The sequence below is a fragment of the Pelodiscus sinensis genome, chromosome 7 (assembly GCF_049634645.1).
Source record: "Pelodiscus sinensis isolate JC-2024 chromosome 7, ASM4963464v1, whole genome shotgun sequence".
Taxonomy (NCBI): Eukaryota; Metazoa; Chordata; order Testudines; family Trionychidae; genus Pelodiscus; species Pelodiscus sinensis.
The window spans coordinates 20,987,861-21,001,354 of record NC_134717.1 but is presented as its reverse complement, the minus strand read 5'-3'; the positions used below and the strand labels follow the sequence as shown (position 1 = coordinate 21,001,354).

Here is a 13,494-nt window from a genome sequence, read left to right as displayed (position 1 = left end):
AATAACAGAAAGTTCTTCTTCACAAAGCAAATAGTCAACCTGTGGAACTCCTTGCTGCAGGAGGCTGTGAAGGCTACAACTAGAACAGAGTTTAAAGAGAAGTGAGATAAAGTCATGGAAGTTGGGTCCATGGAGTGGTATTAGCCAGGGGGTAGGAGTGGTGTCCCTGGCCTCTGTTTGTGGAAGGCTGGAGATGGATGGCACGAGACAAATGGCTTGGTCATTGTCTTCGGTCCATCCCCTCCAGGGTCCCTAGTGCTGGCCGCTGTTGACAGACAGGCTACTGGGCTAGATGGACCTTTGGTCTGACCCAGTACAGCCATTCTAAGCTTAGGGCTCAGGGTCGGGGGTCTCAGTGGACCACCTTGATTTTCATGCACACCTGCTCCTGGGTGGCCAGGCTGGCAGCTATCCTGCCCTAGACGGCCACTTCCCTGTGCCTAGTGAGGAGGTCGTGGATGAGGTCCACGATCTCCGCAGTAGACCAGGAGGGCGCCCGCCTCTTGTGGACCCGAGCAGGCTCCCGGGGCCACCAGCCTGGTCCCGGGAAGAGGCAGAGGGCTGGGTGGCAGCGGGTGGCTGGCTCGAGCCGTGCCAGGTGCAGGGTCTGCTGGCTGGGTGCTGGCAGGCTTGCACCTGGCACGGGCACCATAGCCAGCCCGTGGCCCTTTAAGTGCTCCGGGGCTGGGAGGGGGGCAGACAAGTTTCCCTGGTGGTGCCCAGAGTGGCCACCAGGGAAAGCTGGGGAGGGCTAGCCTCCCACTAGTTCGAATTAATTGGCTACACAGCCCTTAATTCAAACTAGCTAATTCGAACTAAGCGTTAGTCCTCGTAAAATGAGGTTTACCTAGTTCGAATTAAGCGCTCCGCTAGTTCGAATTAAGTTTGAACTAGCGGAGAGCTAGTGTAGTGCCTATCAAAGTTAATTCGAACTAACGTCTGTTAGTTCGAATTAACTTTGTAGAGTAGACGTACCCTAAGTAATTTGGCATATTTGGGGACAGATTTTACTCCCCCCTCCTCCGCCATTCAGATAAAGTATTCCTTCTGAAATCAGTGGAATTACTCAGAAAGAATGATTGGGAAATGGAGCAAGGGATTTTCTCTCTCATATTATGTGTATAATTACACAAATAAAACCAAGTGACTGGTTTCAACTCTTAAGGGTCAGGGTGTACTCTTTATGGGAATGGGTGTGTCAGCAGGGGGTGAGTATAAATACAGAACATCAAAAAACCAAAATTTGAATGAATCCATGATTATCATCTAAAAATGTGTTTGAAGAATCTGCCTTGGAAGCTAGAAAAATTTCAGATTTAATATCCCTTACCTTCATTTACAATTGAGAGAAATACATTAAAAATGCAGCATTACTGCACCAAATTGCTAACGCTAATTACGCTGGTTAAGGTAAAGTGTATTGAATTATGTTTAGACAGAGTAGCAGATTAAGCAAGAATAAATTTGATAACTGCTAAAGAATGCAGTTTTCAGGGTTGTGTCTCACAGCTTTAATCTCTTTACTGCAGATGGGGGGAAATAGATTTAGCTATTATGACGAGAGAGAGAGATTGGCACTTTGTTTATATTCATTTAGCACAAAATTCAGTTTGAGTATTTAGCCTCTAGCAACAACTACAAAGTGTTTTTGTTTTGTTGTTATTAGCATTCTATTTCAGTAGCAATCCAATTTTTTAACATAGTATTTACACAGATGTGAGAGAGGCAAAGAATATGGCAGAGGCTGAGCATTGGGTGTATTAAATATTTACCTTCATGAGTTTGATGAGAATGTAATAGCTTGACAGAGAGTAATGAAGCAGTGTAAGGATTTCACATAAAGATAAAAAGTTCATTGGATTATCTGTTATCATATAACATTGCTGCTGTGCCTGGAAGTGGTACATAGGCATGTTGTGGAGCCAAGATTGTTTGCAGCGTACATCATTGCAGAAGCTTGTTATGGTGGTCAAGGGGTAGAGCTAATACTCGGTAGAGCTAATACTCCAATTATTTCTGTTGTGATTTTAAAGTGAGATTAGAGTTTATTTGACAATTTGAGAAACGTAATTGTGTTTTCATTTTTTCATAAATCTAAAAGAAATGAAGGACTTCTGCTCTAACTTTCTAAAAACATTTACCTTCATCAGTCAAAAAACACACATTTCAGTCCAGCAAACGTAGTAGTAAATGCATTAGCAATATGTAATGAATATTGTGGATAAAGCAAATATATTACACGTGGCTGCATACATTATTATATCAATACACTATATATTTGAGAGCGTTTGTGTGTTTGTCCATCTGTCTGTGAGTCTGTTTGTTCAAGAATTCCTCCTAAATGTGAAGAGCACCAAATTTGGTATTCAGCTTCCTTTTTTCATAACTTAAAGCAAGGTCAGGGTTTGGTTTGTCTGTATATGGGTGATGAGAGAGAGATCACATACAGTTGAATTGTTGCGTTCCAATTTTAAACTGTAACGTTAACACAACGGTATCCTAAGAGGGTGGAGAGTATCTGAAACTATGCCTGGAGACATAGTCAGACTATATCTTTTTCCTAACATTCTCTCATCTCAAAATTATTGATTTAAAATAAAAGTGTTTATTCTATTTTATAGCAACACCCCTTTCCTTCCTGGGTTATATGGAAGCTTGTGTGTCTGATATTGTTGACATTAAAGAAGATCCTGTTTATTTTAATTTTGGATAGGTAGGAATCCCTTATCCACCCCTTTGCTGCAGTCCCTCACTTCCAAAGGAGTTTTAATTTTGTATTGCCTCCAATAGGAATAAACCTATTCTTAAGATAATAATAATAAGAATTAATAATAAAAGTATTCTGTGGCATGATTCTAACTCAAAATACCAATTATAAATGTTACTCTTCTGCCAGATAATGCTGGCAGCAGCTAGGGCTGGATTCAATATCTAGGGGTTCCTTTTAATCCATCTCATACAGAACTGGCTTGAACCCACACTCAGTAGCCTGGGAAATCCACATATACTCCTGGGTGTCTCTGAGAGGCAGTGTTTCCCCACTTACAAGCACAGAGTCTGAGCGTAGAAAAGAAATTTTTAATGAAAGAGGGAGAGAAATAACGTGGCATTAACTTGGGAAAATACCACAGAGTTCATAACCAACCCACGAGTGAACTTCCCTGCTCAAGCAGATTGAGCAATGTCCTCTGCCTCTCAGGCTCACAAGTCCAGCAATGTAAGTGACCCATTCACTTGCCGAAACCTTTCTCTGTACCCCACTCACAGTTGCTGTCCTTGGTCAGGGCAGACCAGAGCTCTGAGATGATTTACAGATCTCACCTCCCACTCTTGGGGATACGGGGCATATCCCCTACTCCCTTGGCCACTCGTCACTGCTCCTATTAGCTGCCTGCTGGCTGCTCCCACCAGCCACCTGCTGGCCGCTTCCTTCTGCCAGCCGCCCCACTGGCCGCCTGCCGCTGCTCCTACCGGCTGCCTGCCGGCCACTCCTGCCAGCCGCTTTCTCCTGCCAGCCGCCCTGCTGTCCACCTGCTGCTGCTTCCATGATGGGTCTGGCTCTGGGCCAGACCTAGTGATTTCAGCTCTTTGTCAGTTTCTCTGTGATTTCAGCGCTTGGCCCACCATGTAGGCTGGCCAAAAGATTCCAGCTCCCACTGGAATAATATTTCAAAATAATAAAGAGACTCCTTATGGAGTCAGTTTAAGTCTATTCTTAGAAGTGGAGGAGGGAAGGGAAGGAAGGAAACAGGTTGAGGTTTAATAAAGAGAAATGCAAAGTGCTCCACTTAGGAAGGAACAATCAGTTCCATACATACAAGATGGGAAGCGACTGTCTAGGAAGGAGCATGGCGGAAAGGGATCTAGGGGTCATAGTGGAACACAAGTTGAATATGAGTCAACAGTGTGATGCTGTTGCAAAAAAAGCAAATATGATTCTAGGTTGTATCAACAGGTGTGTTGTAAGCAAAACTCGTGAAGTCATTCTGCCGCTCTACTCTGCACTAGTTAGGCCTCACCTGGAGTACTGTGTCCAGTTCTGGGTGCCACATTTCAAGAAAGATGTGGAGAAATTGGAAAGGGTACAGAGAAGAGCGACAAGAATGATTAAAGGTTTAGAGAACATGACCTATGAAGCCAGGCTTCATGAACTGGGCTTGTTTAGTTTGGAAAAAAGAAGATTAAGGGGGGACATGATAGCGGTTTTCAAATATCTAAAAGGGTGTCACAAGGAGGAAGGAGAAAATTTGTTCCTCTTGGTTACTGAGGACAGGACAAGGAGTAATGGGCTTAAAGTGCAGCAAGGGAGGTTTAGATTGGACATTAGGAAAAAATTCCTAACTGTCAGGGTGGTCAAATATTGGAATAAATTGCCAAGGGAGGTGGTGGAATCTCCCTCTCTGGAGATATTTAAGAACAGGTTAGATAGACATCTGTCAGGGATGGTGTAGACGGAGCTTGGTCCTGCCTTGAGGGCGGGGGGCTGGACTCGATGACCTCTCGAGGTCCCTTCCAGTCTTATTATTCTATGATTCTATGATTCTAGGTTGGACCAGTTTTACAGTCTGGCTGATTCAAGCTTCTTCTCCCCCAATCTAATCCCATCCATTTACAACTCTACAATGACAGTGTCTCTCCTGCAAGCACCGATGGTCATATTTTACAATTTCTACATTTAGGGTTAGCATGGTTTGTGACCCCATACAACAGTGAAATTAATTACAATACACAGCATTCTATTCCATCAGTTGACCATTCATCAGGCCTATAGCACTGGCTGAACTGGATTTACATGATACACCCCAGATTCCTCTCCCATTCCAGCATGAACTGTATTTACATATCAACAGTTGATTATCTTGCAGGGATAAACAACTGAGTAAGCATAACCACACCCAGAGCTCCCTTCCCCTTTCAGCTGGCAGGGCAGGGGACTCGACTTGATGACCTCTCGAGGTCTCTTCCAGTTCTAGTGAAAATCTCAGTCTTACTAAACTCTCCTCTTATGGCTGCTATTCCATATTATTAATCATTGTTCCTATCCTTTTAAAAATATTTTCCAATTTAAATATTACTTTTTTGAGGTGTAGTGACCATATCTGCATAAAATATTCAGAATGTGGGCCTACCATGGATTTATATAGAGGCATTATGCTATTTTCTGTCTTATTATCTATCCCTTTCTTAATGATTCCCAACATTCTGATAACTTTTTTTACTGTTGCAGTACATTGAATGGATGTTTTCAAAAAACTATTTACAGTTACTCCAATATCTCTTTCTTGTGCGGTAACAGCCAATTTAGATCCTAGCATTTTATTGTTGTATAGTTAGGATTATGTTTTCTAATGTGCATTACTTTGCATTAACCATTACATTTCATCTCCTATTTTGTTGCCCAGTAACCTAGTTTTGAGAGAATTCTTTTTGCAGTTCTTTGCTGTCTGCCTTGGATTTAACTATCTTGAGTACTTTTGTATCATTCAAAAATGTTGCCACTTCACTTTTTACTCCTTTCTCTGATTCATTTATGAGTATGTGAAATAGGATGGTCCCAGTACAAATCCCTGGGATACATGACTAATAAATGAAAACTTATCTAACTGACATTTACAGAGCCACCATTTACCCCACCCTGATGTGTAAACCCTTGTAGATTTTGAAGTCCTAGGAACTTGCTTCCGTGGGCACACTTGAAGATGTGCAGCTAGAGACAACACTCTATTGAAACAGCCCAGCCAGGGCAAAAAAACCCTGTATAATTACTTCACCAGCATCTGACTTCCTAGCTCAGCTCCTGAGAGGGACAGAGCCAGCACCAGCACCAGCTCCTCTCCCCAAAATGGAACCCACTGCATGCTTTCCCTGTACCCCCCTGGAAACAGAAAACTTGCCTTTATTACCACAGGCATCATGGGAGTTGTAGTGTCTAAGTCTACACAGCAACACACAGGACCTTCCCAACTGGAATGATCCCATTAAAGGTCAGAGGCCTGTCTAGTAAAGGTGGCCTACATTGTTGTGTTATCAACGAGTAGCTCTGGGGCACAGGTGCCTCAGGACTACTCATTGTTTTTTAAAGTTACTGACTAATATGGCAACCCCTGTGAGACTTATTTTATTGTTTTTTTCCTGTATGTCACGTACTGATTCTAATGACCTAAGAGTAGGTAGAGGCATGAACATTGCTGAAAATAAATATGAATCAATAGGAAGACAATATAATTTTGCCAAACTCATTGTACATATTTTTCTCCTTTTCTCAAACAAGCAAATGTCAAAAATAGGCATTTCCTCTGATTTAAGCACATAGCAGTTATAGTACATTGTGAAAGGAATTACTCTTCCACTAATATTAAGCACTTATTCACAGTAGTCACACTCAATCCCCTTCTCATTTCCACACATATTGGATCAGGTAGAAACACCAAAGTGAAGACCAGCAAACAAAATATCTGCTATTGGTATTTCTACTGATAGCTTGCTATTTGTTCAAGTAGCTTGGAATCACTGTTTGCTGAGATTTCCCTCAGATGAAGAGATGGATTGAGAAATAGTGGCTAGTCCATTTGTAAAGCACTCATTGCTGACAAGCAGCGTGACTGTGTTATCACACCTATTAAGAGTTTTCATATTTTTTCGGTAGGTAAGATTACTGTTTTCTTTCTTTTAAAGTGTATTGGTTTCAATTCTACAAATGCTGTTGTGAGAATGGCGTTCTATCATTTTAAATACTCAGTCATGCATTCTCAAGGCATCGTCTATCTGTGTAGGACAACAGGACTGTGAGCTATTCTTGAAACTGACTCTGCTTTTCTTTCAATGTATTGTCAAGTCTTCTAGGGTATGTCTACACTACCACCCTAGTTCAAACTAGGGTAGTTAATGTAGTCAACCGGAGTTGCAAATGAAGCCCGGGATTTGAATTTCCCAGGCTTCATTTGCATGTTGCCGGGCGCCACCATTTTTAAATGTCCGCTAGTTCGGACTCTGTGCCCGCAGCTACACGCGGCACGAACTAGGTAGTTAGGATTAGGCTTCCTATTCCGAACTATCTGTACACCTCGTTCCACGAGCAGTAATGGTAGTTCGTAATAGGAAGCATAATCCGAACTACCTAGTTCATGCCGCGTGTAGCCGCGGGCACGGAGTCCGAACTAGCGGACATTTAAAAATGGCGGTGCCCGGCAACATGCAAATGAAGCCCGGGAAATTCAAATCCCGGGCTTTATTTGCAACTCCGTTTGACTACATTAACCACCCTAGTTCGAACTAGGGTGGTAGTGTAGACATACCCTTATTGATAATATGCAAGAGGTTGAAATATCTATGTGCTTATCTGAAGGTAATGTAAACGTTTTAAGAACTTTATTTTGTTTTCTTAGTCTCTCACCTTCATCCACAAAAGCAAACCAAATCATCCTATTTTCCCTAATATTCCTGGGTTCAAGTTCAAAATCATTATGTATTTCTTGTCCAATTTATTTATAAATAGGGTAGACTAAGACTATATACTTCACTTTAAATCACTTATATCAAAAAGGTTGCTTTCACTGCTTTTTCAGAAAGACAGAACTAAGATGAAGTATCATGGATTTCCATTCAGCTTTAGCACAATATATAATAGGGTGTAAAATATAATCATAACGAAGATGATGGAGTGAGCAAACACACACATGATTTCAGAGGAATGTGGCTGTTGTTTAGGAGGACATTAAGGTAATTTCCTATTGTAGAGATAGAGACTGTGTATTCTATGCATTAGCGCAATATTTCTCAAAGTGGGCCGTGGGCCCTCTTTGGGAAAGTCACTAGTGGGCCTGCACCACATGGTTTACCTAAAGGATTCATAGCCACAGAGCCCCACAGCTACCATTGGCTCTAGTTCGCCATTTCCAGACAGGGGAACTGGGAGAAGTGGAGGCCTGGACCATTCCACTTCCTGTGGCTCACCTGGGATGGAAACAGCAAACCAGAGCCAACGAGAGTTGTTGCCAGAACCTCAGGTGTCATTTAAAATAAATTGTTTCCATATTTGATTATTACAGAGAAAACTTTGAATGCAAACAAAGTGTAAATGGGAGTGTTGTTTCTCTAAGTCTCAAAAGCACCAAAAAAGGCATCACTCAGAGAAGGGTAGGAGTTGGTGAAGGAAGAAAGCCTGAAAGAAAATGAGAACTGTGATGAAAGAATACAATCTTTGGGGTCTGGCAGTGGGGCTGACAGATTTACTGGGACCCTGAGCAAACGGGGGGTGGCTATTCAACCCTTTAAGGGAAAACATTGGGTACAACCAGTCCTCAGCACTGCCTGGGGTGCACTAAGCCAGCTCCCACCCCACCTCCAGCAATTTAAAGGGCCTGGGCTCTAGGTACCACCACTGCTGCAGTAGTGGCAGAAATAGCTGGGAGGCCTGGGCCCTTTTAAATCACAGGGCCCTCGGGCTGTTGCTTCCTTTGCCCCCCCTGTAGGGAGTCCTGAGGGCTGGAGTGTGTGGAGGAGTGTATCAAGTTCTAAAAGAAAGCTGTAATCCAGGAATGATTATGTTTGGCAGGACAGTGTTTTTGGAGGTTGCAAAATTTGCTGTGAGAACCTTTACTGTATAGGCCTGATAGTGTTGGAGATTTCAGATGTCTTAATTTATTCCTGTGCTGAAAATGACTGTGTATTTTCCATTGTGTTGGGAACTATACAGAGACACACACAAAAAAAGATGATACCTGCTCCTAAGCATTTATTATCAACATAGTCATCTAAATTCTGTTTATGTAATGTGTTATTTGTGCTCCTGTAGAAGATTTTGAATTGAATTGTACTTTGATATTAATTACTGAGTCTGAGACGAAGAAGACCTATTTAGCTTTCAAACCATATGTCTGCAAATGCAGGATTGTGTCAAAAATTACATTTAATGTTTTATGTAGTGTTATTTAAATGTAATAGGTGAGAGGACTTAAAATGTATGAAAACATTTTAACGTATTATTTTTTCTGGCTGTAATTCTAAGTTAATTTTATTTCTTTGCTAATTTTAACTTTCTCAGTTTAATGCTTCACTTCATGCACTTCTCATGTCATGTGTATGTTACACAATATAATTAGTGATTCTGGGCTATATCGTGCCACCAGTTTTTACACTGACGCAAACGGTTTGTTTGTGGGATTTTTTATTTAAATAAGTTTAATATGACCAGTTCATTTTTACAAAATATAACCACTTTCCTCTAAACTATGATAATTTTAAACATTACTGTAATATCTGTTTCATTTTAAAAAATCTGTTTGGATGCAAGACCCTTTTGGCCTACTTTTAAATAGAGTCTCATTTTTTGTAAGGTATTAATATAATGCAGCATAATTTTAATTGACTTCTTTGCAAGTCTACTTTCTTTCCAAGATACTGCATACTATAATATTAAATGCTTAGTGGAAACTACAGTTATTAGAACAATTAATTTTAGATAATTATTGTTCCACAAAAAGGTATCCCTGGCTTTACATACTGTGCCACTAGTGCTTATAACTAACAGATAATTTACTAAATCTGGAAAAAACCCAAATATTTATTCCAAATGTAATATTAATAACAGTCAGTAACTAGAAATTGGATTATTTGAGATAGTGTTAAAGTCATGACAAGATGGTCTTCTATTTACAAGTGCAATTGAGTCTCAGGAGAAGGTAATCTTGTTAAAATATTGTCAGGTTAATTGAAATTGATTTGTGTTTACTAAACATAGTGAATGGTAATCAAACAATCAGGATTAGAAGCTTTAGTGGTATGTTTAAGTCTGTGATAGATTTCTGTTAATGTTGCACAGGATGTTTCATTTGGAGAAATAAATTAACTAAAGCTTCTTCTGGGACAATAATCCTTCCTTGTCTTTCTCCCACAAAATTGATAAAAGTGAAATACAGAGTAAAATGCCCTTGTTTGTGAAATGTTATGGTTTGGAATACCTGAGAGCATTTAAAATTTTTGATTACTTTTGCATTTATGATATCTGTCAATATATATAGTACATTTGCTTCCAGCTGCTTAATTATTTCACAGTTTTGCTGATCTCTACTATTTGTAATAATCTTAGCATCTACATAAATGAAATTCTAATGGCTTTTATAGAGGAAAGAAAAAATACAGTGCAGCATCTAAAAATCAGGTTGAATGTAATACATAAGACACACACATATTTAAGCTGATGCACTTAATTGCTTAAGAATTTCATGTTTAATCAGCAGTATTGGATCCCTTAAGGCATATATTTCAATACGTTAAAACGCATTCTCTAACAAAAACAGAACAAAATCTAAAGCAATTCTACATTTGCTGGAATATTTCACATATTTAGTTAGCTTGCTCCCTCATGCCTTACAGTATTCATTAGCAGATTTCTCTGTTTATGACTGATATTATATGGTAATGGTTATGGGTTACTAACAAATGTAATCACTGACATGAATTAGAATGAAAACTTGTTTTACAGAATGCCCCACTGGAGATCAGCCCATCAGACTCATTCTCTTAGAAATAATAATGCAAAAACAGAGTCACAACATTTTATTTTCTTTCAACAGAAAACTTTTCTTTACCGATTACGGGAATGTTGCGAAAATTGAGAGATGTGACATGGATGGGATGAATAGAACGAGGATAATAGAATCTAAAATAGAGAAGCCAACAGCTCTTGCAGTAGACTTGGTCAATAAATATGTTTACTGGATAGATATATATTTGGACTACATAGAAGTTGTTGACTATCACGGAAGAAACAGACATACAATAATTCAAGGACAACAGGTCAGTATTTTTTGAAGATTCAGCTAATGTATGGAAAAAGTAAAAAATATCATTTACAGAATGTGCATAGCATTAACAAATATTTGTTGTAAGGTTCAATATTTTGGTTTGGTCCAAATGAGTCAGGCAATCAAGTACGCAATGCGCATGTTCTATTTTATGTGTAATTTATTTCACCTTATAGTCTTTGGACCAAATTCTGTGCTGTGACTCTTAGGAGATGCACATGAGAGACAATCTAGGCTGTGGAAGACATCAGCAAAGGAAATAGAGGTGAAAGGATGTCAACAGATGAAAAATTGAAAGACATTATGGAGATAGAAATAAGTCTAGGTATCATATAGCCTTAACACTGTTGGATGAAGAGATATAGGGCGAGACCACCAAATTCTGATAACACCAAAGAAGAAAAGGATGGTTAGTAGGATTCATAAGTAAGATGCTTTCACCAGTCCAGGCCAGTCCGGATGAATATAGACTGATCCAAGTCCTATTGAAATCAGTGGAAGTTGTTGCATTAATTTCAGTAGGAGTTGAATCCAAGTGATAAATCTACTGAGCAATAATATATCAGCAGACAGCAGTGCAGTATGTGTGTTGCTTCCCTTCTGGTTTCTGACTAGAGTGTATTATGTAGCCAGGGAATAAAAGATTCTGTGGCAGCTGGGAGGACAGTTGGAAACCTGAAGAGAAAGCAACAAAGGCAGCTGTAAGGAACAGCAGCTTGCAGTGACAGAGCTGGGGCTTCTGGAATTGTCCATGTGTGGCTGGGTATATCTCAGTTGTCGATTAGAAGTCTCATGTACATAGAGTAGTTAAAATGTAAGACTTCAGAATGAGCATATTAAATATCAGTTTCTCTCCCACAAAAGGAAATTGGCTTGCAGCAACAATTTGACCCCAGAATGGCCAAGAGACAATGGGATATTTTAACTTTAACATGTGAAGACAGGGAAGAGCAAAGAGATTCCTATGTGGACTGGCTCAGAGGGGGGTATCAGACTTTTCAATTTCTGTTGTAGTTTGCATTGGCCATGGCCTTTGGCAATTGTTCTGGAAAAGGAGGTTCCTGTTAATATGAATCCTTTCCACATCTGGTGCTGCTGGCACATTCTGTTGCTGTGTAGATAGATTAGAAAGTGGGTCTATGTTTAGCAGGAACTGCCGTACAATTTTTGCAGCTTACTATCAGAGATTTGGTCTGTTAAAGTGCCTTAACAAACTTCTTTATGTTTGTTTTAAAGATTGCAATGTTTTATTCCACCCCCTATTTCCTCTTGTCCAGGGTGTTTAGATGCTGAAGAACTGTTCCTAAAATACATCAGAAGAACTGCTTTGTTTAACAGCCTAGCAAGATAAGAATAGAAGACTCATCCTTGAATGTTGTTTGTTTGAGGGAGTGAGAAGTATCCACATGTTAAGCATTCCTATCAATCATCTTAGTCCATTCTACAAGCCAAATTAAAATCTATCAATTTCAATGGATTTGTCACTATCCCAGGACCGAATTTGATCTAGTTGTTGGGAAGCTGGATGTTACTGGAAAGTTAGAGCTTAGAAATTAGTATCAGGAGAAGAGGTTTTGTAATTAAATAAACAGGAAATTTAGCTGATGGAACATATAGACATATTTAAATACTGGGAAATGGAATTGTTTCCATTTTTTGTTCTTGGGAAAAAAAATCTGTTCATCTCATAAAATGATAAAAGTAGATTGTTTTCAATCTATATTTCCAGTATACTAACTGGTATTCTTTGCAGACACTAAAGTCTTGTTCCTGCAAACAAGATTTTTCTTATTGCTTATTTGTACTACCTTGTTAAATTTCTTTTGCTTCTATCAGACTACTCTTGGAAATGAGCTATATGTCTTTTCATGTTTGCAAGATACTTGGGGAATTACATTTGTGGTTAAAATATCACAATAATGCATAAAACAGATAAAAAATTAATTAAAGCATCATAAAATACATAAAAAAATATAGTCACACAACTCCAATTAAATCAGTATAGTACCTCACAATAGGATGCAAATGAATAATAAAACATTAAGAAATGGGCAAATGGAGTGAGAAAGTGATTATAATACAGGAAGGAATCTCTCTTCAGCACAGGTCTACATTACCTCAATAGTAAAATATGCACAAATGTATTTTTTTCTAGTAAAATATTGGCACCATAATCATTTACTGCAAAATATTGCAGATGCATCCTTATTTTCTATATTTTCTTCTCCACATCACCACTACTATGATTGGGCTAAATCCTACTGAGTCTTAATCAGGCAAAACTTCCAGAGATTTCAGTGCAAAGTTTTGACTGAGTAAAATCTTAGTATGGATACCGAGAGGTATAGTAGGGGTAATTTTCAGAAATTGATGGTATTTTAGTTGTATAAAGTAAGAATTTTTAGAAAAGTTTCTATGTCTTCAGCATAACTTGAGTTAAGTGTATAGGTCACAGTGAATGATTTGATTCTGTGAATCAAATATTCAGTTTTTGGAATATTTACCGTCAAATGGGAATTCTCTTGACTTGTTTTTCAAGTGATTATTTTACTTTTTAAATTTTTTTCAGTTGATCACAAACGGTTTCGGGAGCATTAAATATTCAAGTTGTTCGATAAATCACAGAATACTAAGACTCAAGAGATCATCGAGTCCAGTCCCCTACCCTCATGGCAGGACCCAGTACTGT

The 13,494-nt window shown here is 39.2% G+C and overlaps 1 protein-coding gene across 1 annotated transcript in view; it reads left to right on the top strand.

Annotated features, from left to right (window-relative positions):
• The window catches only part of LRP1B (LDL receptor related protein 1B), a 1,349,043-nt gene that overhangs the window by 740,379 nt on the left and 595,170 nt on the right, over positions 1-13,494 (top strand). Inside the window, exon 10 of the mRNA XM_075933312.1 lies at positions 10,575-10,797. Within this exon, the coding sequence (XP_075789427.1) occupies positions 10,575-10,797 (223 nt within the window). The remainder of the gene's footprint in view (positions 1-10,574; positions 10,798-13,494) is intronic.